The sequence below is a fragment of the Oryctolagus cuniculus genome, chromosome 10 (assembly GCF_051225735.1).
Source record: "Oryctolagus cuniculus isolate XC-2025 breed Fujian yellow rabbit chromosome 10, ASM5122573v1, whole genome shotgun sequence".
Lineage (NCBI taxonomy): Eukaryota > Metazoa > Chordata > Mammalia > Lagomorpha > Leporidae > Oryctolagus > Oryctolagus cuniculus.
Genome location: NC_142876.1, coordinates 54,670,625 through 54,697,452, shown reverse-complemented (window position 1 = coordinate 54,697,452; position 26,828 = coordinate 54,670,625). Strand labels below are relative to the sequence as shown.

General features: G+C 54.5%; 1 protein-coding gene across 9 annotated transcripts in view; it reads left to right on the top strand.

Annotated features, from left to right (window-relative positions):
* CABLES1 (Cdk5 and Abl enzyme substrate 1) overlaps positions 1–26,828 on the top strand; it is a 105,185-nt gene that overhangs the window by 34,990 nt on the left and 43,367 nt on the right. For 7 of the 9 annotated variants that reach the window (XR_016214108.1, XM_051851355.3, XM_051851354.3 and 4 more), the window contains exons 2-3: positions 10,973–11,044; positions 16,861–16,953. Coding sequence is in view for 8 of the 9 variants with exons in the window: in XM_051851355.3 (XP_051707315.1) it covers positions 10,973–11,044; positions 16,861–16,953 (165 nt within the window). In the remaining variant the exon portion in view is untranslated. Of the gene's footprint in view, positions 1–10,972; positions 11,045–12,059; positions 13,261–13,308; positions 16,341–16,860; positions 16,954–26,828 lie in introns of those variants that run through there. The other 2 variants (XM_089305279.1, XM_089305274.1) reach the window with 2 other exon arrangements.

The following is a 26,828-nucleotide window of genomic DNA, read 5'->3' as shown; positions in this document are numbered from 1 at the left end:
AATAAATAAAGACAAAAAACTGACTCCCTGAGGCAGCTGCAGATGATTCGGTGCTGGGTTCCCCCAGACGGTGGACTCGGATGTTCAGACCTTCCGAAGTCTGGGGAGTAGGTCCTGCTTAGTCGTGGCTGGGGGAAGTAGCTCGGGGCCAGTGGCTCTGCATTCTTGCTTTCCTGCACAGCCCTGCAGGTGCATGCGGCCAGTTTGTCTGCAGCTCTCCCTGGAGTCAACCTTCCCGGGGTGGGGCTTAGCTTCAGGGACATCTCCTGTGCCCCACACACCTGGTGCTGGGCCCTGGGCCCTGGGCAGGGCTTCATGTAGGAAGCCTGATCCATCTCTTCTCCATCTTCCCTGACGACACCCCTCAGACCTCCTGCCAGGCAGAATCTGGGCTCTCCCTTGAGCTCACGGGTGCTCTCCTCACCTCCTGCTTATATTCCACACCTGCTCTGGTCTGGCCCAGGTGCTGGGTTCCCAGCCAGCCTCCCCACCTGGCTCAGGGAACCCCCTCTGAAAAAAGTGCCTGCATTCAGTTCCTTGAATCCTCATGCACGCTAGAACATCCATGAGCTGACCCCAGAGTCCTTGGGCTTGTGTTAGATCCACAGGGCTCTCCCCTCTCCGGGATGAAGCTGGCCATGTTATTTGGAGTGGGCTTTCCTTGCCAGTGTCCTCGTCCCACCCTGTCCTAACCCAGCCTCTACTTGTCATCACCCCCTCTCGTCCACTCTGGGCATCCAGTGTGTTCTGTAGTAAGATCAGTGCCATCTATCCTGGCCCATCAAACCTTTTTAGGACCCTGATTTTTTTCTGCTCATATCCCTACTCTCAGCTCCAGCTGTTCACATTTGATCACTGTGCACCCTGCGGCTGCACCCTCCCTCCAGGAAGCAGCCCAAGTGTGAATTAGAATTCAGCACTGGCTGTCGGCCAGTGGCCCTGGGCTGCCCCCTGGATTTTCTGAGACCCCAAGGATGTCCTGGGAGACGGAGACAGGGCCTTCCCGGTGGCTGGGTGTGTTGTGTCGGCTGCTGTTTCCTGATCTCCCCCAGTCCCATTGTCAGAGGAGTTTGAGCTTGTTCCCTGAAGGAGTCGTTGTGGCTTGTCACCTGACGTGATGGGAAGGGAGCTTCATAAGGTTAGCGGGGTGAACTGGGGGCTTTGTGGGCGTGAACGGTGGCTGGTTACTAAGCCTGGCCATCAGTCTGTCTCAACAGCCTTACACACCAAGATGACCTCACAGCTGGGTTTTCCAGGACTTGGCACATCTGGGGAGAACCCTTGAAACAGAAGGAAATTTGGATGAGCCAAGTTTCTTTGTATTCTCTGCAGACATTTAGAGAGTAGGTTTCTTGACCCGCCTATAACAATGTAGAAACAAATCTTATTTGAACAGGCTTGGCAACTCTTGGTGTATTGATTTTAACTTGATTTTTTGAAAACATAGCTGGATTGCATATCACTTTTGTAGCATTTTAAAATATTTTTTTAAGATTTATTTGAGAGGCAGAGTTACAGAGAGGCAGAGGCAGAGAGAGAAGTCTTCCATCTGCTGGTTCACTCCCCAGATGGTTCCAGTGGTTGGAGCTGAGCTGATCCAAAGCCAGGAGCCAGGAGCTTCTTCTGGCTCTCCCATGGGCTGCAGGGACCCAAGGACTTGGGCCATCTTCTACTGCTTTCCCAGGCCACAGCAGAGAGCTGGATCAGAGTGGAGCAGCCAGGACTCAAACCAGTGCCCATGTGGGATGCTGGCACTGCAGGTGGCGTCTTTACCCGCTATGCCACAGTGCCGCCCCTTTCGCATGCTTTTTAAAAGCTAATCTGGTTATCTCTTATTTTCTTAAAGATAATCTTGTTTTTTTGTCAAGTATGAGGGAACCTTTTATCTGCCAAGGGCTATTTGCATTTTTGTAACATCACTGGGGGAGGGGTCGTACAAAATTTTCAACTGAAAAATTAGCCTGCTATTCGATTTATTGAATATCAAGTCCTGCCTGCCATTGCCTTGGCAGGGCCAGACCAAACGCCTGAGGTGGCCGTTGGCCCAGACCCTCCCCGCCCCTGTTGTTAGGAGGAAAAGTCCCCTGGCTCCCTGGGGGAATGGGATTGCTTTGGTCTGTGTTCTCATAGGGCCCAGGCTTTAGGCAGGAAGCTGGGGTGGGGGACGGGGCCCCTTGCAAGAAGCAAGTGGGCTGTGCCCTCTGCTTCTTACCAGGTCTGCCATATGATCCGCAGGCCACGTTGCTTGTGTGTCCCCGTACAGTCAGACTCTTCAGCCCTGCTCCGGGATTTCGCCCACAGCCGGGAAGCAGCTGTTGCCCGGTGAGCGAGGAAGACCTGTGCTCACTCCGTCAGCACCTTCGCTGGGGGACAGAGCTCTCCATGGGGGAAGAAAGCTCAGCGCGCATCTCGGGAGCACCTTCTCACGCTGAGGCCAGGGCCACGCCGCCTGCAGACTCCCGGCTGACACGTCGTCTGGGAGCACCTGCGTGCTGGTGCAGAATGAGTTTGGCTCATTCTGAGCGCACTGGCTTGGCTCATGCTGAAGGGAGCCTCTGGGATCTTGGCTTTCAGGCTTGCCAGCTCGTGCACGGAGTGATCATGATGTATTTGCTGCATATCTAGAGGAAGCTCGGGCTGCAGGGACTCCAACAACTCAACACCCAGCTAACCCAGGGAATAACTGGGATGTTGGAGGTGGTTTTGCTTTAAGAAGTCTAGTAGTTGAGAACCAGTCTTTCCACAAAAGGTGGCGTCGTTGTTGGGTTTGTACCCGGTTCTTCCTTCCCTTTAAATAGTAGGCTTCCCTAGTGAGGCTGCTACAAATGGCAGATGTGTACCCTGCTTTTTAGAATCATTGTGGTTTGGGGCTTTTTTTGTTTGTTGTTTTTATATGAGCTGAACACTATTCCCAGTGCAAAAGAATCTCTGTGTGGGGTAGGGATACAAGGACCAAGGGACAGAGGCTTATAAGATCTTGTGACTTCTTTTTTTAAAAAGATGTATGTATTTTATTTGAAAGGCAGTTATAGAGAGGCAGAGAGAAAGAGAGGTCTTCCATCCGCTGGTTCATTCCCCAGATGGTTGCAATGAGTGGAGCTGAGCTGATCCAAAGCCAGGAGCCAGGATTTTCTTCATGGTCTCCCACGTGGGTACAGGGGCCCAAGGACTTGGACCATCTTCTACTGCTTTCCCAGGCCATAGCAGAGAGCTGGATCGGAAGCAAAGTAGCTGGGACTTGAACCAGTGACTATATGGGATGCCGGCAGCTTTACCCGCTAAGCCACAGAGCTGGTCCCAAGAGATCTTGTGACTTGTTACAAGGAATTTGCCAGCTGCCGAAAAGACCTGGTCTTTCCTTCCTTCCTTCCTTTCTCCTTATTTGAAAGGCAGAATGATAGAGGAGAGCGTACATGCACTGGTTCACTCCCCAAATGACTGTAACAGTCAGGGCTGGTCCAGGCCAAAGCTAGGAGCCTGGAACTCCATTCAGGTCTCCTACATGGGTGGCAAGGACCCAGGTACTTGAGCCACCCTCTGCTGCTTTCCCAAGTGCATTAGCAGAGAGCTGGATAAATAGGAAGTGGAGCAGCTGGGACCTGAACAGGTACAGAGTACAAGATGGTGGCTGCTTAACCTGCTGTACCGCAGTGCCGGCCCTGGCCAGCTCTGCTTCCTAGGGTGTGAGCCACAGCCTTCTCTTGTGGGTGCTGCTCAGGCACCTACGGGTGCTGAAGTCAGCAGAGCAGGCTGGCAAGTGGAGGCTGCCCGAGCGCGTGAAGCTGAAGTGGGACTTCTCGTGACCTTGGGGTGCCGAGGGGTTGGGAAGCGTCTGAGGCCAACCCCGGGACTGTGCTGGCTGTCTGGGAACTCGTATTAACCACATTGTGAGTTCATCCTCAGCCTTGTTCACATCCCCACTGTTGGCTAAGCGTGGTCCGCCCGAGAGCAGTTCAGTCTGTCATGGTTCTGTTGCATTGAGGGAGTGAGGGTTGGTCTGTGGGCCAGAGCACGTCCATGATGAGTGTGTGGGTGTCTTGTGATTATCTTATTTTTATGATTGGAGGTTTTGGTCAGAACAGCTGTCTAAACCGATGTGAAGTCATCATGACCTCAGCTCGGCTGTCCCGTGGGTAACTGTGTTAACGATGCCCTCTCTTCCTGCACGCCTGTGAGTAGGTAACTGCCATTCAGCCGTCCAACTTGCAGCCAAGAAAGGAAATTCTCTTTTGTAAAAAAGGATTTGAAAGGCAGGATGACACAGAGACAGAGATATTCCACCCTTTGGTTCTCTTCCCAAATGCCCACAAGAGCCAGGGCTGGGCTAGGCTGAAGCCCAGAACTCCATCCGGGTCTCCATGACCTAAGCCCTTGAGCCATCACCTGCTGCCTCCCAGGGTGCACATTAGCAGGAAGCTGAGTCGGAAGTGCCGAGTAGCAGGGACTCCAACCAGGTACTCTGATATGGAGCGCAGTCATCCCAGGTGGTGGCTTAACCCATCGTACCACGACACCTGCCCTGGGAAAAGGGTTCCCTACCTGTGGAAACCTAGAGCCGTATACAAGTTACTTTTGGGGAATAGAGAGATGGTTGGCTTTGGTGTCACCCAGGCGCCTCCTTCCTGCTGTCAAAGCTTGTGTTTTGCTCCCGGAGAAAACAGGAGTCATTCTTTGCTCGTCTGGTACTGCACGTAGGTCATGTGTTTCTATTACATACGTTACCCACCTGCTTATACTTGAAACCTTGTCCTTCCCTAGCCTCAGTTCTCCAAATGAGCCCCGCTCCACCCACCCCCAGTTCCTTTGCTTGTTGAACCAAATAAGGTCCTCATGTAAGAGGGGAGGAGATGGCTTCCTATTTGGGGTGGTTTTGATCATTTCCATGCCAGTTTGCTGATGCTGGAGGGAAGTCACTGGGGTGTCAGGAGTAGGGTCTCACCAACTTTAAACCTGGGCGGAGACTTAGCTGTCCTGCTCACTGGAGTCCCCTGGGAACTTCTAAAAACCCCTCCCCTAGCCACTCCCAGACTCTGGAGACGGCCCAGGCTTCAGTGCCCTCACGTTATGCCCAGGAAACAGACTGTGGCCAGGACTTACCTTTCTTTTTTTTTTTTTTTTTTTTTTTTTTAAGATTTATTTATTTGAAAGACAGAATTACAGAGAGAGGTAGAGATAGAGAGAGGTCTTCCATCCGCTGGTTCACTCCCAAGTTGGCCACATCAGCTGGAGCTGGGCCGATCCGAAGCCAGGAGCTTCCTCCAGGTCTCCCACGCGGGTGCAGGGGCCCAAGGACTTGGACCATCTTCTGTTTTCCCAGGCCATAGCAGAGAGCTGGATCAGAAGAGGAACAGCCGGGACTAGAACCAGAACCAGCCACTGCTCCACAGCACCGGCCCCAGGGCTCACCTTTCACACGGCAGGCTCGTCCTGTCTTTTGGTCCAGCGCTGTCCTGTGTGGTGCTCACTGCCTCTTCATCCACCAGTCCAAGCTGCTACTGTTGGTGTCTCCACTGAGGGACTGGCTTTGATTGGCTTGCCCTGCTGGACCCCAGCGTGATCCTGTCCTCCTCATTGGCCAGCAGGGGCAGCAGCAAGCCCCCTGTCCTGCCCCTAGATCAGAACTCGTCTGAAACACCCTACTTACTGGTCTAAGGAGAGGAGGAACTTCCTCCAGGAGAGTCGACCCTGAATATTGGGAATGTTAGCTGGGAGGACTTTCCAGAGGGGCACGCCGGGGAGCCTGCTTCCCCTGGGCCGTTAGTTCCTGCCCTACAAGTGGGGCTGGTGACCTCTTGGTTGCTTAAAAGACACCTGAGAAGTGCTGGTCCCGAGATGGTTTTCCCCTGGTGACCAGCCGCTGGCCCTTACTTGATAGGTGGATAAATTCGTTCTAAGACTGCCCATCTGCGTCCTTGTTGCCATGGATTATGACTGCCTTGCTCAGCCAGTCTTGTCTTCAAAGGATATTATCCCAGAGTGAGTCTGGGTCCTTTGGGGAGACTGGCCTACACGTGGGCATTCCGTGTGAACCACATCAGCTCCAAAATGTGGCCAGTGAGAGGGCCTAGCTCTTCACTGTCAGACGAGGTGGGGGCCCAAGTGCAGGCTGGATCTGCTGGCCAGGCAGAAACAATCGCCTTTGGTGATGTCAGCCCGTAATTCTTTTGTTTTGAGCTCTGCCAGTCTCTTACTGAATGTCTGCTTGGGTAATAAGCTGTTTGGGCCGAGGCTAAGTGTTCTTTGTCATTTAAAACGTGCAAAGACCTCTGCTCCTTTGCTCTGCCCCCACACTGATGAATTTGCTTAGTAACGGGCTTAGTTTATGAGGCAAATTGCAGGGTGGAAGAGCTCGGTTAAGGTTGGCCGCTGTCCCTTAGCCCTGTCCTCCCGTTGCAGAAGGCAAGAGGGAAGATGTCGCTCCCTGGGAGGGTCTAAAAGGCGGTGGTGTGGTCAGAGACGCACACCACTGAGTCGCACAGCAGGTCACATGACTCTTGTCTGGCAGCGACCCGGCCCTGTCTGGTGGGAAAGGCGGCGTGCGCCTGCGTTCTGTGGCCCGCGGGAAGGTCTCCTTACGGTGGCAGTGGCAGTGCTTCCCACGCCCCGCCTGTCCATCTTGGAGAATGCACTGCTTGGTTCCACTCATGAGAGAAGGGAGGCGCACCTGCTGCACCAAGGGAACATGGTGGGAGGAGGAGGGATCTGGCCCAGGGGTTGAGATGCTACCTGGGAAGTCCACATTGCTGAGTTCGAGTCCCAGCTCCACTCCTGACTCCGGCTTCCTGCTAATGCAGACCCTGGGTGGCAGAGGTGATGGCTCAAGTGGTTGGGTTCGTGCCGCCCTTGTGGGAGACCTGGGTTGAGCCTTGACTCTTGCAGGTATTTAGGGAGTGAACCAGAGGATGAGAGCTTATTCTGTCTCTCCAATAAAAATCTAAAGGACATGTGGACATTAGGGTTTTGGATTTTCCTCCTTTTGGAGAATCCTGACCTGTGGTGCCCCTGTGTGTGTGTGTGTGTGTGTGTGTATGTGTGTACGTGTAACTTGGGCTGCTGTAACATTCTCTGTGTGTGTGTGTAACCTGAGCTGCCGTTAACACTTGTCTCTGTGTGTGCAACTCTGTGTGTGTCTGTAACTTGAGCCGCTGTGACACGTGTGCGTGCGTGTGTCTAACTTGGGCTGCTGTGACACCTGTGTCTGTGTGTGTGTCTGTATCTTGGGCTGCTGTAACACATCCCCATAGACTGGGTGGCTTATAAACACTCGAAGCCCGAGATCCAGGCGCCAGCATGGTCAGGGGCTGGCTTTCAGTTCAACTACTGACTCTCTTTGTATCCTTACATGGCTGGAGAGCTTTCTGGACTTTTTTTTGACAGAGTGGACCGTGAGAGAGAGAGAGAGAGAGACACACAGAGAGAAAGGTCTTCCTTTGCAGTTGGTTCACCCTCCAATGGCCATCGCGGCTGGCATGCTGCGGCCGGCGCACCACCCTGATCCGAAGCCAGGAGCCAGGTGCTTCTCCTGGTCTCCCATGTTGGTGCAGGGCCCAAGGACCTGGGCCATCCTCCACTGTACTCCTGGGCAGTAGCAGAGAGCTGGACTGGAAGAGGGGCAACCAGGACAGAATCTGGCGCCCGACCGGGACTAGAACCCGGTGTGCCAGCGCCACAGGCGGAGGATTAGCCTATTAAGCCGCGGCGCCGGCCTTTGGGGTCCTTTTTCTAAGGAGTTGGAGGATCCCTGAGGCCCCACCCTGGTGACCTCATCAGCTGCCGAAGACACCCCTGATACCATCATAGTGTGGGGTGGGGACACATGTGCCCCAGGATAGTGGATCTGCATAGCAGTAGGCAGAGTGGATGTGGCCAGTTACAGGGTTAAAGGGCTTGATTGAGGCTGGTCGCCTGCCCATGGCCATTGAGTCCATGATGTGTGTGACTCTACGTTTGTTCAACTCCAGAGGAGAAAACCCGGTGGGCTGACTTTTAAAAAAGCAAATTCTTATCATCGTATAGAAAGATCTGCCTCTATTTGGGTTTTTTTCTGCATAAGTACCTGTCTTTCCCTGTACGGGAAGAGCTGCATCAGCTTCTCAATGAGGGAGTTGTCAGGTGTGTGCTTTTGTGAATGGTCCCTTTTTTCCCAGGGCAGATACCCTGGCCTGAATGTGGCTGGGGCTGTAGAATCCCGGGCTGCCCGGCGAGGACTCCCATGCCTGCCGTGGGGTGCGGCTGAAGGGCTCTCCACAGAGGGGGTGAGGGCTCCTTGCTGGAATTCCTTGATGTTCCTCATTGTCCCGCTGGAGCCACAGCTGCCTGGGCTTTGTGTTTCCCCAAGACAAGGGGTGGGATGCAGTCCTGCTGGTTGAGCAGGTGGATGTGGGACACGTTGAGGAGATGGACCTGCCTGGGCCTTGCAGGGGCCTCAGGTTGTGTCTGCCTGTGCTGCCCACGGAGCCCTCCATGGCTTCCCTGGGGGCAGCGGCGGGGGGTGGGGTGGGGTGTCCTCAGGTGCTGTGGTCACCTGATTACACATTCAGTAAACCATCACCTGTCTACTTCCTGTTCACCTGAAAATGCTGTTCTACCAAGGAAGGCTCCCAGTGTGAGAATTTGGGGAGGTTGCCAGCATCTGAAACCTAAACATTTATTTCTGCCTGTGGATATGTTATCTCCAATAACATTGTAGTGTGCGTATCTAAAGCGAGCTCATTTTTGATTTGGAAGTTCCGAATGTTACCTGGAAATAAAGAGAGCAGGTATGTTTAAATCATGACTTTCTGGTGGGCAGAGAGGCGTGGCTAATGACAAGGGCAGTGCCGGGAGGCTGGGGGGGCACTAAGGTGACAGGCGGCCAGTGCACCCGTGGGACTTCCTGGGGCGTGCTGATGCAGCCTGGCTTACACAGGCAGAGTGAGTTATTTAGAAGTGGATGTAGGTGCAGAAGGAGGAACAGGTGTCTCAGGTGGGCCGAGGCCCAAGGCATTGGTGTGACCCTGCTGGAGCTGGGACGGTCAGCCTGATCCCAGGCTGTTGGACTGGGACACAGGCCAGGGTGCAGCTCTGGTGGAGGAAGCTGGAGCATCAATCAAAGCTCAGAAGCTGCCACTCTTTACGAACGGCCTGTGCCGAGGACTTTGCATCTGGCCGTTTGTTACTCTCACTTTCCCACTTCATAGATGAGGAAGCGGAGGCTCAAAGGTTGAGGGACTGTGTGAGATCCCAGGGATTGAAATCCAGACCCGGCTAATCCCTGCACCCAGGCCTGCTCCCTTACAGCATCACGCTGCCCCGTGGGTGGGGCCCCTGACGTGGAGAGCCGCGGAGGGTGACCGCGTGGCCAACTGGACACCTACCCCAGTCCCAGCCTGGGACCCCGTGCGCCCAGCTCCTGGAGAGACTGGGCCGGCAGCTCACTCGGGCTGAGTCCTTGGAGTTACAGGGCTGCCCAGGGGAGTCCTGTTGACTGAGGAACTGGCCACAAGGAAAAGGAGGAGTGACTGTACCTCTCTCGGGTCAGTGTCTCCGGCCAGCTCCAGGCAGCACAGCGGAGGTGGAAATGCAGTAGACTCTAGGGAATGGCCAGCACTTCGTGCGCACGGTGGTGGTGGGGGAGGCACTGTGGGTGGCTTGGTGTTGCCTCTGGAAAGTCCAAGAGCACTGGACAGTTTCGTAGACAATGAGAAGGAGATGTGAGAGGTGTTTTTCAAAAGGATTTGAATATCAAAGATTAAGAAAGGCTCTTGGAATAATTGATGGAGCCCTTGAATAGTTTGCAAAAATGAGCCTTCTGATTGTCTTATAGAAGGAAAGCATGGAGCAAAAGATGTCAGGGTAACTGGCCAGGAAGAGTACACACACAGAGAAAAGGACCGTTTTCTTCTTTGTTCTTTAGAACAAATTAGGTCATAGTCATAATTACATGCTCTTAACTGGAATTTTGTCAAATGCAATAGAAAATCGACTTATATTTGTATTTTTAGCCCTATTTTTTTTCTTAAAGTAAAAACCTGTCAAACTTTTTCCATTTGCCCCACCGTGCCAAATCACATACTGTGAAACCACGGTCCTCGTTCAAATGAATTTGTTTGAAGTCCCCGACCCCAGCCTGCTCTCTTGTCTCAGCTGTTCTTAGTTGAGCAGGACCTGTTCCAATTTCAGCAAACGGGAGGGGTCGTAGCTGGTGGCTTGCGACCTTCAGCAGCTGGAAACTGCCACTGTGGGGTGCAATCATGCTGAGTATTATCCCCCAGTCTCTGAGAAATGCTCCCCACGGGGTGATCAGGGTGATTTCTTCTTTTTTTTAAAGGAAGATATATTTATTTGTTTGAAAGGCAGAGTTACCGAGAGACAGGGATCTTCATCCACTGGATCACTCCCCAAATGGCCATAATGGCCAGAGCTCAGTCAGTCCAAAACCAGAACCCTGCAACCCATGCAGGGGCCGAGGGTCTTGGGTCATCTTCTACTGCTCTCCCATCAGCGAGAGCTGGACTGGAAGTGGAGCTGCCGGGATTCCAACCAGTGCCCATATGAGAAGCCAGTGTTGCAGGTGGAGGCTTAACCTGTTGCACCACAACTCGGGCTCCAATTTTTTCTTTACCCCTCGTTGCCTTTGAAGTCCTGGCCTCTTGGAGACTGTGACACGTTTAGTACACCAGTGCTTATGTTCCCTGGTTCAGACCACGGATGTTTGCATGCTGAATGGTATCGTCTGATGCTTCAGAAACCCTCCACACAGGGCCGCCTTCTGCAGGCACCTTGGGGAAATTGCAGCATAAAAGGGTGGGTCCCTCTGTGCATCACAGCAGAGAGGCCCCGGTGGACAGCGGGAAAGCGCAGCCAGGTGGGCGGGCCGGGTGTCTGCCGTGCAGGCAGCATGGGTCTGAGCCGTCCCTTCTCGTGGCACTGGACTGTTGGGAGGCCAGCTGCGGCCTCACGGAACTGATCCCTTGCTGTCCTCTCTCTGCAGCCGTCGCCTCATCTCCCAGCGATCGTCCTTGGAGACCCTGGAGGATATCGAGGAGAACGCCCCTCTCCGGAGGTAACGTGCCCAGGCTTCCTCGTGTGTCTGCAGTGCGCGGTACAAGAGGGGTTCTGCGGGAGAAAGTCTTGGCCCACAGAATGAAACTTTTATCAAGTTTTAAAGATTTATTTATGTTGTATTTGAAAGGCAGATTGACAGGGAGAGACAGAGAGGAGCTGTCCCCATTGATTCACTCCCCGAATGGCCACAACCGTTGGGTTTGGGCCTGGCCAAAGCCAGGAGCCAGGAACTCCATTCTGTACCTCCCACACGGGTGGCAGGGTGCCGCCACCTGCTGCCTCTCAACAGCCTGGGATGAGCCAGGCAGCAGCAGGAAGCTGAAGGTGCAACAGAGGTGCTGGGACTGACTGGCATTCTGCTATGGGCTGCGGGCAGCGCCTGAGCCTGCTGCACCACCGCACCCAGCCAGCGTTCAGTTTCTGAAATGACCGTCTGAGGCCCGGGGACTGTGGAACTCGCCCCTAGTGCAGAATCCCAAGCCCGAAGACCAGGGGAGCTCCACAACGACCGTATCCCACTCGTGCACCAGCACAGCCCGGTTTGCCATTCCATTTGCAAAGCTGCCGCTTAATGGAGACACAACCCAGCCTTTCCCCGCAAAGGCCCTGGGCTTCGTGTTCCCAGGAGGGCCAGTAGGACCCCCTAGGAGCTGACCACAGCCCCGCTGCTGGGTGCTGCTGAGTACCTGCGTCTCCCTCGGGGTCTGTGGTGCGTGTGAGGCGTCTTTTGGGGTGGCAGCAGTTGCTGAGCTGTGCTGTGCCTCTGGCTGGGAGCTCCCACAGACTTGCAGCAGCTTCTCCTTGAACCTGCACCTGTACCCCACATGCTTTGGCTGCTGGCCAGGACTCAGGACTCTGTCTCTTTCCTGCCAGGCCAACTCCCGGAGACTAGAATTCAATCCTAGGCTCCCACATAGATGGCAGGAACCCAAGTACCTGCCTTCCCAGCATGTGCTGCCCCATGTGTCTTTCTGTATATATTTGTATTCACATGTATGTGTGTGTATTAAAAGTAACAGGAACGGAACCAGCACTGTGGCACAGCGGTTAAGCTGCTCCCTGAGGCACCAGCATCCCATATGGGCGCCACTTCAAGTCCCAGCTGCTCCACTTCCCATCCAGCTCTCTGTTATGGCCTGGGAAAAACAGTGGAAGATGGCCCAAGTCCTTGGGCCCCTGCACCCACGTGGGAGACCTGGAAGAACTCCTGGCTCCTGGCCTTGGATCAGCCCAGTTCCAGCCTTTGCAGCCATTTGGGGAGTGAACCAGTGGATGGAAGACCTCTCTGTCTCTCTCGCTTTTACTCTAGGTCTAGCTCTTTCTTCTCCTTTATCTGTACCTCTGCTTTTCAAATAAATAAAAATAAATCTTTATTTTAAAATAGGTGAATGAGGAAGCTGGCACCTAGCCCAGCCACCTGCAGGGTGTGGAGGGCGGGCAGCAGTCCTGCGTCTGAGAGCTGTACGGTCACACTCTGACCAGGGCCCCCTCCCCTGTCACAGACAGCAAAGCTCCAGAGGAGAGCACAAAGCTCCTGGCATTTCAAGAGGCCCCTGGAAGCCACTGTCGGGGCAGCCGGCGACTTGGGGGGTAGGCAAAACAGTGCAGCTCCATCCTCAGGATTCCGGACAAAGGTGTCTTGTGCCCTGATGTGGCCAGGGGGAGCTCCGAGGAGGGACCTGGGTGCTGGGTCCTGGCCAGTGCCTGTCAGCTGCGCTCCCTCTTCTGAGAACCTGCCCCGCCTATACAAATGGCTTCACTGCCTCCCCTGCGACATCATGCTCCCTTTACTTGCAGATTGCACACCCATCTGGGCAAATAGAAGATTTTGAAAAGGAGTCAGAAGTCAAGGGAATCTGGCAGCTTTAGAAGTCTTTATTCCCACAAATGGATGTTAGGTTGCAAAAAGTTCTCTTAGGGCCGGTGCCGCGGCTCACTAGGCTAATCCTCCCCCTGTGGCGCTGGCACCCCGGGTTCTAGTCCCGGTTGGGGCACTGGAATCTGTCCTGGTTGCTCCTCTTCCAGTCCAGCTCTCTGCTGTGACCCGGGAGTGCAGTGGCTTGGGCCCTGCACCCGCATGGGAGACCAGGAGGAAGCACCTGGCTTCTGGCTTTGGATCGGCACAGTGTACCACCTGTGGGGGGTGAACCAACAGAAGGAAGACCTTTCTCTCTGTCTCTCTCTCTCTCACTAACTCTGCCTGTCAAAAAAAAAAAAAAAAAAAAAGTTCTTTTATTTACTCAGACATGTTCTGGCTCCCAGGAAATTCGTGTGTGATGTAGGAGAAGAGACATCCGTTCAGCCCTCGGGGATGTGAGTTCTTGGCCTTGGACGTTGACTCACATCGCTGGGACCTTGGTTTTCCCATCTGTGAAATGGGAGGGATCGCTGAGGTCCTCTTCAGTCTGTGAAACAAAGGCACCTAACGACACTGAAGTGTTTCGGGAACTGTGGGGGCGAAGCTTGTTAGCCCGACATGCTTGGCAGCTCAGCACACGGAAGAAATGGCTCCCAGGCATCCATTAAACCTTTCCCATAATTAAGTGTATCCTGTAATCAGTGCCAACATGAAAGAGCTAATCTTTCATTACATTGGTTTTTAATTTAATTCTATCCTAATTTAATTTTTGCATCACTTACAATATATGTTTTAAATGGGTGTTTACACCTGATGCAGGCAGCTTTGAAATTAATTTGCTGTTTGCTTAACCTGCGCAAACCTGAGTGCCGAGTGCTACAGTCGCCTTGGCAATTGTTGCTAATGCCACACTCTAGCAGTTCTCCTTTCTTAGAGTCCCTGGTGGTTTGCTTGAATGCTTACAAAAGGCAAAATGACAAACAGCTTGCTGAGCGAGGGCCAACGCGGTGAGCGCCGGGTGTGGCTGTAGGACGAAGGCCCTTGGGTGAGCTGTGCACATCAGTTGGCTTTTTGTTCCCTGTATTCTCCCAGAGTGCCAAGTGAGGACTTTGTGCCTGCCTGGAGGGGTGCCTGGAACCCAAGAAAGAAGGATTTCTCCGCTAGCCATGGAGAAATACCTCATTCTGTCTGTGGCGGATGACGTCATCGGCACCTGCTCTGATTTGCCAGACGGGTCTGGGCTGGTGGGTGCTGGGGGCTGCGGCTGTGACAGACGTTCCTGCCACGCCTCCTTCCCCTGCTGCTGTGGGAGCCGTCTGTGGCCTTTCCACAGTCGCTGGAAGGCCAGGGAGTGGGGTGCTGCTCTTCCTGCAGGCACGGGAGGCTCAGGGCCGTCCTCGCTCTGTGCTGGCATTGGAGCCAGCTTCCTGGGGGGCGGGAGAAGGTGCCAGAGTTTGCCGAGGTGGGAGGATCTGTGAGACGCCTGTGCCCACTCGGTGTCTGGCTTGTGGCCTGACTGGCCAGCCCCAGAAGCTCTGCTGTTGCTGGGGGCAGGTATGGTAACCATCTGAGGACACTCTGGAACCCTTGGGCCATCCAGAACCCTCTGGAGATGCACAGAGGTCCTCGTCTCTCCAGTGACCCTATGTTCCTCGAACCGTCTAGGTGAGAGACAGTTGGAAACCTTGGATGGCCTGCAGACCCTGGCAGTAGATGGGAGGCAGTTTGGAGGTCTGAGTCTGCATCCAGAGGGTGACCCCAAGAAGACAGAGTGAGGTTCTGTTCCCCTGAACCAGTGAAGTCTAGGTTTAGAAGCCTGGGGCAGGGACGGGCTTGGAAGGCACCAGCTCTCTCTTTGCCTCTGAAACCCACAGGAAGCATCTGCCCGGGGCCCCGAAGCAGGGCTCTGCAGGTCTCTAAGAGGAGAGTCTTCCTCAGAAGCCAAGAATTCAGGGGCAGGCGTGTGGCCTAGTGGTTAAGCCGCTGGTTAAGACCTCTGGGTTCCACCTCTGTGCCTGACTTCAAGTCCTGCTAAGGCACACTCTGGGAGGCAGCTGGGTTCCTGCTACCCATGTAGGAGACCCGGATCAAGTTCCTGGCTCTTGGCTTTGACCCGCCCTCGCCCCCTCAGATCTCCTCTAGCAGACTGGAGCATGTTCTCTTTCTGCCTCTCAGATAATAAACAAAGCCAAGCGCTCAGGTCCTTTAGTAAGTACTGCAGTTCTAATAACACTAGAGGCGAGTAGTAACAGCATACGCATACTTTGTCCGAAGAGTCTGCTGCTGCAGATGGCACGTGAAACCTGCATTTGTGCGCGTGTGCAGAAGGGCATGCATTTAAACGTGTCACTTGACAGTTCATAAACGCTCACGGCAGCAGCAGGGAAGGCTGGGAAATCTTAGCAATGGCAACAGGTCCAGGTCTGTAGTGAATCTGAGGGTGGAGGCTGGGAGGACGTGGTTTCCATTGGAGCTTCTGGATCCAGTGTATTGGGTAATGGCCAGTGGGGCTATCCTCCACTGCACCCGTGGCCTGTGGAGCCCCCTCTTCCCAGAGAAGGCCCCCAGATGCTTACCTCACACCTGCCTGCCCCTTGGCGACGACTCCTTGCTGGTTCCTCCTGTTGTTCCTTCTCCCGACTCTCAAAGTGCAGAGGAGACGAGTTCCGTGACATCCCAGTGCGGGCCTCGCTGTGGGCTCTGGGAGGAGGCTGGGTGCTGCTGCTCCACCACTGCCCCTCTGAAACACGCCCGCAGCCCAGGGCGGCGAGGCTCAAAGTCAGAAAGGCCTGCTGGTCGTGGAAACCGCAGTCGGAAGCTCACAGCTCCCCTGCCCAAGAAAAGGCCGACCTTGTTGCTTGGGATTCTTGCTTTGCTGGTGGTGCTGCGGTTTTGTGACTTCAAATCTGGCGGCGGCCTTGGAAAATACTGTACACAGACGGGCTCTCTCCCACCTTAGGCTTGCTCTGACAAACCCGTAGTGCAAGCCCAGGCGGTATATTCCAGAAAAAGAATCTCTCAAATCCAAGTCCCTTTAGTTCAACAAAGCCACAATCTGTCTGAAAATAGCAACTAGCTAGGTCTCTGATGCACGCTCTGATTCCATCTGTGACTTCCCAGGCGCACTCCAGTGGAGAGACGGGGCAGCGCTCCGGGGGGCCGAGGCCAAGATCCTGCTCCGCAGGAAGAGTGACTCAGGGTTGTTGGCAAAGTGCGACTCTCCCGTGGTTCCTCCACTCCGCTCTGCAGCCTTTGCATCTACAGTTTCCCCTTGCCTTTCCCTGGGCTGACCCAGGAGGAGCCTTCTCGAGACGACAAGAAAGAATCATGTCGTGGGAATCTGTGTCGGCTGTGTTACTGTGGCTGAGGACAAGAGTTGTCATTGGCTGGCTTTCCACAGACTCCTGTAAAATAGTATTGAGGAAGTTGTCTGTCGGTGTTTTTTAATTTGTTTTTTATTTTTAAAGGTTTATTTTTATTCATTTGAAAGGCAGAGCTGGAGGAGGGGGAGAGACAGAGAGGTCTTGTTTCAGCTGGTTCACTCCCCAAATGGCCACAACAGCCTGGGATGAACCAGGCCAAAGCCAGAAGCCAGGAGCTGCTTCTAGGTCTCCCATGTGGGTGCAGGGGCCCAAGCACTTGGGTCATCCTCCATTGCCTTCTGAGGCACATTAGCAGAGAGCTGGATCAGAATTAGAGCAGCCCAGATTCAACACAGAGCCCATAGGAGATGCTGGTCTCGCAGACTATCCCACCACGCCTGCCCCTGGGGTGTGTGCGTGCTTTAAAGCTTCCTTGCGTCCATCTGCATCGTCTTCATGACCCCAGGTGACTTCTGCCTGCCGTGGGGTGTCGCAAACCATTCGTCCAGTCTTTCCTTCCTGTCTTTCTGTGGAGAAGCCTGCGCTGTCCAGCGAGTGGCTGACCGGGCTTTTGCATCAATTTTTGTTTTTCAGATGTCGAACTCTCTCAGGTTCGCCCAGACCAAAGAATTTTAAGAAGATTCATTTTATCAAGAACATGCGGCAGCACGATACCAGGAATGGCAGGTACCGCACGAACACCACCGTGGCCGTGAGGGCGGGGAAGGGTCAGTGGCCCAGACCTGGCGTGTCTGGACCCATGCTGCTGGGATGAACAGGAGGTCGCAGCACCCCCTCCACACTCCACAGATTCCTGGGCCTGCCACCTCTGGGGGACGTGTTTCCTCCAGCTCCCTGGTGGTTCTTGTAAGCGGTCTGTTGATTAAAAATTGTGGTGTTTAGGAAATGTACATGACCGCGACGTCAAGTCTCTCTTGCCAGTGCAAATAGATTCCTTACTGGCACACGTGTGAAAATGGCCTGCTGGGCACGGAGCTCCAAGGGTGCTGTGCCACCCTCAGGGCCAGCTCCTCCCTGTGGCCTCAGGGCGTGACTCAGAGGCAACTGTCAGAGCGGAGGTGGGTCTTGCTTCAAAGACCACAGTGCTTGAGCTCCTTCTGATTTGTTGGAGACCACAGGGCCTTAGGGACGCTCTGTAATCCACACCAGGACAATTGCCAGGCGCTCAGTTAGACCTTGAGGACCCAGCTTTGCCATAACTTGGTACAAGACGCACTGTGTCACCGGCTCCACAGCACTGACGGGCATGGTTTCCCAAGGCTGCTTTTCTTGAAGCACGTGTCTATGTTTAAAGCCATATGAGGATGAGGAATGCCATTTTATAATGATTCTGGTGGTTTCAGAATAGTAAAATTGAGCTCTCCAAATAAATCTTTGTATGTGAAGTACACACCTTTTAGTTACCATCCACCCAACTGTTAATTATTAAATAGAATACTCTGAATTTTTCTTTTTTGTATTTACTTCCTCTCACTGTCACAATTTTCGTGCCTTTTTCCTCTAACCACTGTTTTTTGTTTTTTTTTTTTTCCTTTTCCTTTGAGGCTTTTACTCACTAAACACAAACCTTACTTTTGCCATTTTTAGTATTGTTATTTGTCATGGTGTACATTGGTGTTTTTGTTACAATCTCTTTGACTGCAGAAGAAATATAGACAGCTTTTAATTTATTTTTTATTTTTATTTTTTGACAGGCAGAGTGGACAGTGAGAGAGAGAAAGGTCTTCCTTTGCCATTGGTTCACCCTCCAATGGCCGGCGCGGCCAGCCGGCGCACCACGCTGATCTGAAGGCAGGAGCCAGGTGCTTATCCTGGTCTCCCAAGGGGTGCAGGGCCCAAGGACTTGGGCCATCCTCCGCTACACTCCCTGGCCACAGCAGAGAGCTGGCCTGGAAGAGGGGCCACCAGGACAGAATCCGGCGCCCCAACCGGGACTAGAACCCGGTGTGCCGGCGCTGCAAGGCGGAGGATTAGCCTATTGAGCCATGGCGCCGGCTGACAGCTTTTAATTTATAAATACTCGTAAAATCCATGGCAAAGTCAAAGGATTGGGCCACATTAGCCGTGTCCCACCCGGCTGTTGCCAAGTGTCCAGGACATGGAGTCCCCAGATCCCGGCCTGGCGTGTGTTGGCCTTGAGAGGGTGTGGTTAGTGAAAGCTTTGGATTACAAAGATTTCTAAGGTGCATTACAAAGCTGCCTTCCCCAGCACCCCCTTGAGCCAGGAGGAACTTAAAGAGTAGGGCAAGGGGTTTTGTGGGGGTGGGGATGGGGTAGCCTTCAGGGGAGCCAGGGATGCTTATCTTCTCTGGGGGGTCTGAGAAGTAGCATCAGGGGTAGGAAAGAGCCATGACGACCACCGTGAGAACAGGGGACTACTGGCGAAGACGCTGGCGAGGTGGGAGCTGCTTTTCCTGTGCATACAGAAGGTGGGAGGACTGGGGGTGGGGGGTGCACCTTCCTCCTTCAGGCTCATTAGCAAGGGTAGGGGGTCCTCAGCCAGATGAAGGAGCGAACCCTGGGGGAAGCCTGGACTGGAATCTGATTTCCGAGGTGGCAGAAGGCCACTGCGGTGGAGCTGATGCATGAGGGGGTGACTCAGCCTTTCCGTGGAGGCAGGCAACAGAGTGGGGTCTCCCCGGGGTGGGGGTGGGGGGCTCAGCGTTGGGATGAGCTCTGTCGCCGGCAGCAGTGGGTAGGAGAGGTCCTGGCCATACTCTCGGAGGAGCAGTGCCACGGCTGGGGTCTCTGATCACCCACCTTGGGCGCACGGGGACGCATTCAGTAGTGAGCCATGGAGCCACGAGCCTCCAGCTTGCCTGCCTGTGTGGGGGGCAGCCCAGCTCTGAGCAGAAGGCTGGAGGTGTTCAGTAAAGAACTTGAAGGTTGGATGGGAAAGTGGAGTCCCCAAGGACAGGGGATGAGCTGCCTCTCCTTGCAGAGACTGAACAGGAGCCTGGGACGCAGCGTGTGGCACTTCTGTTAAGTACTAAGGCCCAGGCTGTCTCGGTCACTGCTCCAGCCCCGGCTTCTGCCCAGCTCCCGAGCCTCCCTATGGCCTCCAACCAGCCCAGCCCAGCCCAGCCCAGCCCAGCCTTTACACCTACAGGCTGAACCTTTGCTCTTTCTGGCCCTGAAGACGCTGGTACGGAGGTTCCTCTGTCCCCAGGCATACTGGCCATGTGATAGAGGCCCTCGTGTGCAGGAGGGGCAGGGCCCCCTGTCTCAGCCAGAGCGCAGCTCATGAAACAAGCAGTGAGTCTCTCACCAAGCTCAGCATCTGATCTAACCAAGAGTTTCAAGTGTGGTTTTTAATTAGATGGAGGAGATGAGATACATTGAGAACCAGAGACAATAAAGTCTGGTGGAGAGAAAGGCTAAGTTGACCTCATGATCGTTAATATTGGGGCAGCTGCTTCGAAATACCTCACCTGTAAGGAATTGCTTCCCTCCCCAGCATTAGGCGAATCCTTACCTAACGGGTGTGCACGATGGAAACCAGCCCCCACCCCCAGCAGCTCTTGTGGTGTGATAGGGATGAATGTTCAGCAGAACCGTGCCCGCGCAGATCTCAGACCAGGGCCAATGGCGATGGGCGCCTCAGCCCCACTGTTAGAACTGGAGCCCTGCTGGTGTCTGGTCTGCACACAGGTGCGGGGCACTGTGAGGGCAGTTGCCAGGGGGTGCTGCCTAGACAGAGCCTGCAGGACACCTGGGGCTCCAGGGGACCTTTGGAGAGATGTCAGATTGGACGTTGTAGTTGGAGGAGGAAGCAGTGTTTCCCTGAACTTCAGAACAAGATCTCAGGAAGCTCAGACCCAGGACTGGGTTCTTGTGGCTGGGCCCTATTACCAAAAGAGAGGGCAACATTATGGGATGATCATGGAAGATGTTTGTTGAGCCCTTACTGGGTGCCAGGCTCAAGGTACTTAATGCTTTGTTTCATTAACTCAAAACTCAATAGGTGTTTGTTTATAAGTGGGTTTGCCTTCAAGGGTGGAACAGATTTAGAAATACAGATAATCCTTGGAGCAACTTATGAGGAAGATGTTACTGTCTTGTGATAGGTGGGAAAGTAGTCCCCAGAGATGTCCCCGCAGCTGACACAGTGAGGCGATCGAGGTTGTTGATGAGCTGACCTGGAAACGGGAGGATGATCCCGGGTTAGGGACTGGAGTGGCCTGGCCATTGCTGGCTGTGAGGATGAGGAATGGGGCCACAAGCCAGAGACTGCAGGCAACCCCTGGAAGTGGGAGGCACCAGGAAGCCACTTGGTCCCCAGAGCCTCCGTCAGGAACCAGCTCTGCTGACATCCCGTGTTTTGCTCCATTTCAAAGTCCTGACCTCCAGAATTACAAGTGTGTGCTATTTTAAGCCGCCAACTCTGGTTATTTGTTACCCGGATCATAGCATATGAAAATAGTCATTATCCTCATTTACAGGGAGGAAACTGGAGCTCGTAGCCAGAAAGAGGGAGGTGGAGTCCCAGTCCTGGTGTCCCACGGGAGCGGTGGGAGATGAGAATCCACCCACTGTCAGGAAATTCTCCGCTGCAATTTTTAAATTTTGATTTTTAAAAATCTTTAGCTAAAGGCCAGGACTAATTAAATAATAAGGACTAAATAAAGTGGTTTGGGAAGACCTGTAAGAGGCTGAAATCTGGAGTGAACGAAAGACACTTGCAACAGTGGGAGCCTGTGTCGTTTCCTGCCAGCTCTCACGGAACACGGGCAGAGCCTTAAAAAGTAAAGCACAAGATGACCCAGCGACCCAGCAATTCATTGCTAGGTTTACACTGGACAGATTGAAAAAGCAGCGTCCAAACAGATGTGCGTGCGCCCACACAGCGTCACTCACAGTAGCCAAGAGATAGGAACAACCAAGTGTCCACCAGCAGATGAATGGATAAATAGCATTCAGTCTTGGAAGGGAGTGGAGGTCATGAGCCTGGAAAACATGCCGAGTGAAATAAGCCAGACACAAAAGGTCAAATCTTGTCTGACTTTATTCATTATAAAACAATCAGATTAGGTAAAGATGTAAAGACAGAAAGCAGATTCGAGGTCACTGGGGGTTAGGAGGGGAGGGAGTTATTGCTTAATGGGTATAGAGTTTCTGTTTGGAGTAATGGAAGATTTTTGGAAGTAGATGGTGATGATGGTTGCACAACAGAGTGTGTGTCCTTAGTGACACTGAAGTTGTATACTTACAAACTCCTCCGTGGCACATTTTACATTAGATGTGTTTCACTAAAATAATGGATCAGATGCCAGTGATAGCTGTGGAGTGTATTTCTTTTTAAAGATTTTTATTTATTTATTTGACAGAGTTACAGACAGTGAGAGAGAGAGACAGAGAAAGGAAAGGTCTTCCTTCCATTGGTTCACTCCCCAAATGGCCACAACGGCCAGAGCTACGCCGATCAGAAGCCAGCAGCCAGGTGCTTCCTCCTGGTCTCCCATGCGGGTGCAGGGCCCAAGCACTTGGGCCATCCTCCACTGCACTCCCGGGCCACAGCAGAGAGCTGGACTGGAAGAGGAGCAACCAGGACTAGAACCCGGTGCCCATATGGTATGCCGGTGCCGCATGCGGAGGATTAACCAAGTGCACCACGGCACTGGCCCCAGCTATGGAGCTTTTAAAACCAGATCCAGAAGAGGGAGGGGAAGGGCGGTGGCCTTGCTGGGGCTGGTGGTTCCGGGGGAGCAGACTTCAGCTGCTGGCTGTGTGGCCTTCCCCGAGTGGGACTGTGCAGTGTGGAGTCTCCAGCAGGGCAGTGGCGCAGCAGGTGCTCAGTGCGTGTGTGCTCAGTACTTTTCAGTGGGTTTTAGTCTTTAGGGCTAGGTCCCAGAGAATGCGGGGGTTCTAGAAATGCAAAGCTAGGTTTGAGTTCCCAGGGAGAGTGAAGGAAGTTTTGAGTAGTGCCCGGCAGATGTTGCCGTGAGGAAGTGGGGTCTGCACTGGGAAGAGAGGGTCGATTCCACTCGGGATAGACGGGCAGACCCACGGCTGATGGCTGGCAGAGTTCTGGAGCAGAGGGCTCAGCGCTTTAGAAAACCGTGCCAGGTTGTTTGCAGTGAACGCGAGTTCACGGGGGAAGAGGCATGCTAGACTAACTTCATTTCCTTGTAATGGAATAACTAGGTTAGGACATTAGGGGACAGCTGGAGCTGTTACCTTTCTTGATTTCTGCATAATATGGGGCTTCCCCTCATCCCAGCGTGTCCCAGTGGATAGGACGGTGGGCAGAGGTGTGGGGGGAGTTGGAGGGGTCAGCTGGTGGCTGAAATTCCTTAGGCGCCATCTGCAGCCTGAGCGGGGTTTGGGTAGAGCATGGTGCCTCTGCTGCGTGGACCCTCCCAGCCTTGTCGTCAGTGGCATGTAAGACCAAAAGCATGCAGTTCCTCCATCAGCTGGAGGTGGGAGGCCCAGCTCCCCAACGTCAAACTTAGTGGGAACAGCGCAACCCGGGTGTGTGAGCCGTGACAGTGTAAGGTGGACTTCAGAAGTTCGTGGGAAAACTGCCTTGGCGCTTACACGGCAGGGTCGCACCTAGGCCACCAACATGAGGTGACGACAGAGCGAGCTCCTTTACCTTGCCTGAGAGGTCACCGGCAGAAGCCTATCGCTCCCACCCAGAGTGGGTCTGGATTTCTGTTGGGCCGCCCCATGGCTGTGCACCTTCCAGCAGGGATGGGGTGCATCCAGCCAGAAGGTGCCCGATAAAGCAGTCCCTTAACTGCTGCCACCAGGCCTGTGTCCAGCCCTTCAGTGCCTGCTCCTCCCACCTGCTCCGCATGGGGCTGTTGGGCTGCGTCGGTGGAAAAGTGGCCACAGGTTGCAGGTCCTGCTTCAAGGAGCTTGGGACTGGATGGGGAAGTGGCTGATAAGCTGGCTAACAAGTAAGGAAACAGGAGAAGTGCTGTGGAGACAGACTGAGCAGCTGAGGGGTGAGGGGCCACAGGAAGGGCTCTAGGGGCTGGCAGAAGGCAGGAGGACCGGCAGCAGTGGAGGCCTCGGCACTGAGGCTGAGACAGACAGGTGCATTTGAGGCACCGTGGGAAAGCCCGCGAGGAGGAGCCAGTGAGCCCTGAGACTTGGGGCCGCCGGGTCTTTGGGAGCAAGGTGGGAGCCACAGAGGGTGCTGGGCAGAGAGTGGGACGATCTGCTTGCCAGGCAGGAGTAAGAGCAAGCAGCGGTGGGGTTTTGGGTAATTTTGTTCCTGTGGATAGAAGGTGAGTGTGTATCATCTCCTAAAAGTGAATTTGTTTTGTTGTGAGGTTGGGAAACCCGTCAAGGCTTTTGAGAAACTGTTGCAGTGTGGGAGTGAGCATTTTGTGCAGGAAGGGAGGTGGCCGGCAGCCCCTCGCCCAGGCACTGGCACGGGGCCCTAGAGCGGCCTGTGCTAGGGGCAGCTGGCAAGCGGGAGCTGCTGCTTACCGGATAGGATCCAGTCATCATTGGCTGTCCTGTGCGTCTTCGCTGAGAGCCCCGCTATGTGCTGGGCACAGGAGCACACACCAAAGTGAAGAGCAGCTCAGTCCCTGGGCAAGAGAAAGCCCTGGAAAACGCTAGATGATGTTTGCAGGCCCTCCCAGGAGCCAGACCAGCTGCTGCCACCCGAGGGCTCCTGGTGGATGGAGACAGTGGGACCATCACGGTGCAAGGTAGGACTTGTGAGCCTGAGACTGACGATGGCAGGTGCCTCCATGAGCTTTGCATCCAGTGACCATGGTGGTTCTGTCGGGGAAAGGACCTTGCCCATGGAGCTTGCAGTTGTGAGACCCAGAAGTACCTGTCTTTGGGAGGGACAGGAGGCAAGAGCCCTGGGTCACGTGGTCTTGGGATGCCTGCCTTGGGCCCTGTGAGCAGGTGGAGAAGTGTCCTTGGCCGTGAGCAGACTGAGGTGTCCAGTCCCCAGGGGAGAACTTGTCAGCAAGATTGAAAAGGATCTGAGGTGGGCGTGGACCAAGACCTGAGCCTGGAGACCTCTCTCAGTCGAGAACCCAACTGGGCAGGAAGACCTAACAGACGCGGAGGACTGAGGCTTTTCAAGGGAGATGATAGAAGAGTTGCAACGAAATCAAGCTGTAGCCTTGCCTTTGTGAGCCAGACATCTTTGGAGGGAAAGGGAGGACCTTGTTTGTGGTCTCATCAGCTTTGGGAGGGCCAGTCTGAAGGGTGAGCAGCTGGAGGAAGAGACACGTTCCAGAATATACGGCAGCTAGTGACCGGCGCCCAGCCAGCCTTCTGTTCTCCCTCCATGCGACAAGCGTGTCCAGTCCAATGGAGGTCAAGGGTCTTCCCAGGGGAACCGTGAACGTCAGCCCCTTCCCAAGCCAGCCTTCCCCCTCTCAGAGCTTCCGTTTGTCCGTGAAAAGCGCGGAGCCCGCTTCCTCCCACGCGCAGCAGGGGCCTCTGTAGCCATTGTCTCCGTCACCAGTGTTTAGCACCGATTTTCAGGAAGGTGTCCATCCTGGGGGCGGAAGCCCCCCCATCTGATGCTGCAGTGATCCTCAGAGCTGCCCACAAGTGTGCTGACTCATCGCCTGTGCTGAATACGAGAGGGGCTGGGTGCTGAGAGCACAGGTGCCCGCGGGGTCCTGGCCGGCCATGGCAGGGTGCTGGGTCAGGATCGAGTTACTCACCTCTGAGAAGCCCCCTTCAGGATGGGTTAGCTCTTCTTGCTCTGGGCTCAGTAGCACCCTCTGCTTCCCCTCAGAGAACCTACACCCCTGTGTAACCTTATCTCCCACCCAACCCTAAGCGGGGTGAGGACAGAGTCTGACTTGTGTCTCTCCCCAAGCCCTCATGCGCTGTCTGCCATGAAGCGAGGGCTCAAAAGTACTCGCAAGAGGGAGAGAGGGAGCCGGAGGCGCAGACCACACAGGCACAGCTCCTTAGCTGCCAGAGAGAGCCTGGCCTGTAGGAATGACAGTGGTTGAGCGGCCGTGGAGGTGGTGGTGGCAGTCATGGTAAGAAGAAGACACCCCCATGATGGTAACGTCGGCAAACCTCTCGGCATAGTGGCTTGGATGCGTCACCCGACCTGGTCTGTGCCAGCCCTGAACCCCCCAGCCCCTGGCTTCTGTGCCCTTGCAGTGGCACACAGCTCTGCGTTGGCCCATGCTTCCTTCTTGGACTTGCACTGCTTCTCCAGGGCTCGACCCACTTACCAGGCGCTGGTCCCAGCCTGCTGTAGCCCCTCCTCGGGCCCCCTGTTCCAGCACCGCCTTCGTCCTCCCAGCTCCCTGCACTGGCGACTTCTTCAGTGCTGTCTCTGTCCCACCCCGGGCCAGCAGGGAGCAGATTGCTCTGGGAAGAATGTCCTTGGAAGCCCCCCAGCTTGCTTTGCCCTTATCCCCAGATGAGGCACACCCCGCAGTGAGGAAACGCATGCCCCCAGCGGCTCGGCAGGCTTTCAGAAGACTTCCCAGAACGTCTTGTTGTTGCCACTGTAGTTTGCATTCAGCTCTCATTATGTGACTGCCAGCCCTTCTGAGGGCGGGGCGGGGGGAGGGAGCAAGTCCCCATTCTTCCACTGTAAAGAAGGCCCTTGACTGGGGAAGGCGAGGAGCTGGGAAGAGGACGGGTTTCCCAGATCTTGCCACGTTCGTCTGTTTCCTGACATTGCCTTCACCGTCCCGTGCACTGTATGTGTTGTGTGGGCATATGGAGCACCTGCTGAGCAGGTGATGGGTGGCACAGAGCCAGCCGTCTGCATTTCCCAGGGCTGCCATAGAGTGTACTACAAATCGGGTGTTAAAACAGCCCAGAGGGGCTCTCCCTTCAGCTCTGGAAGGCCGCGGAGCGGCGCTGTGTGCCCTCGGGAAGCTCTCAAGACCGTCTCCGGCCTCTCCTGGTCTCGGTGGTCCGTCGGCCACCTGAGGCTGCATCGCCCCAGTCTGCTGCCACATGGCCTTCTCCCCCTCCTGGTCATGTGGGTGTCTCCAGATCTCTCTTTAGGAGGACACTGGTCACAGGATGGAGGACTGCCCTAACTCAGCCTGCCCTCAACCTAACTCAGTTACGTCTGCAAAGGCCATGCTCTCAAATTAAGTCCACCTTCACAGGTACTGGGGCTTAGTGCTTCAGCTTGTCTTCTGGGGGGACACAGCAGCTTTTGGAAGTGTGCTCTTCTTGGAAACGCACGGGATGAGCTACAGATTTGGGGAAATATACTTCTGTGCCTGTGCCTGGAGCCTGCCATGAACCCCTGGGCTGTGGGGCCCCTGGGTGGGCTTCACACATCACTGTACTCGCCCCTCCCCCATTGCTGTGGGTGTGGCTTTCTTTCCTTTGCCTTCTGCAGTTGGCTGCTGTTTTCACAGCATCCTTAGGAGACAGTTTCCGCTATAAGGGGATAATGCACCTGGAAGAGATTGGACCTTATAGCCAACAGAGGCTCCCCGGGGGGTCTGAAAAAACACAGGAGCTTGTGGCAAAAGAGGAAATATTTGAGGACCCTGGATGGTGCAAGTTGTCGCCAAGGCCGGGCGGGAAGGGGGCGAAGGCAGATCCCAGAAAGGTCCTTGGCAAGC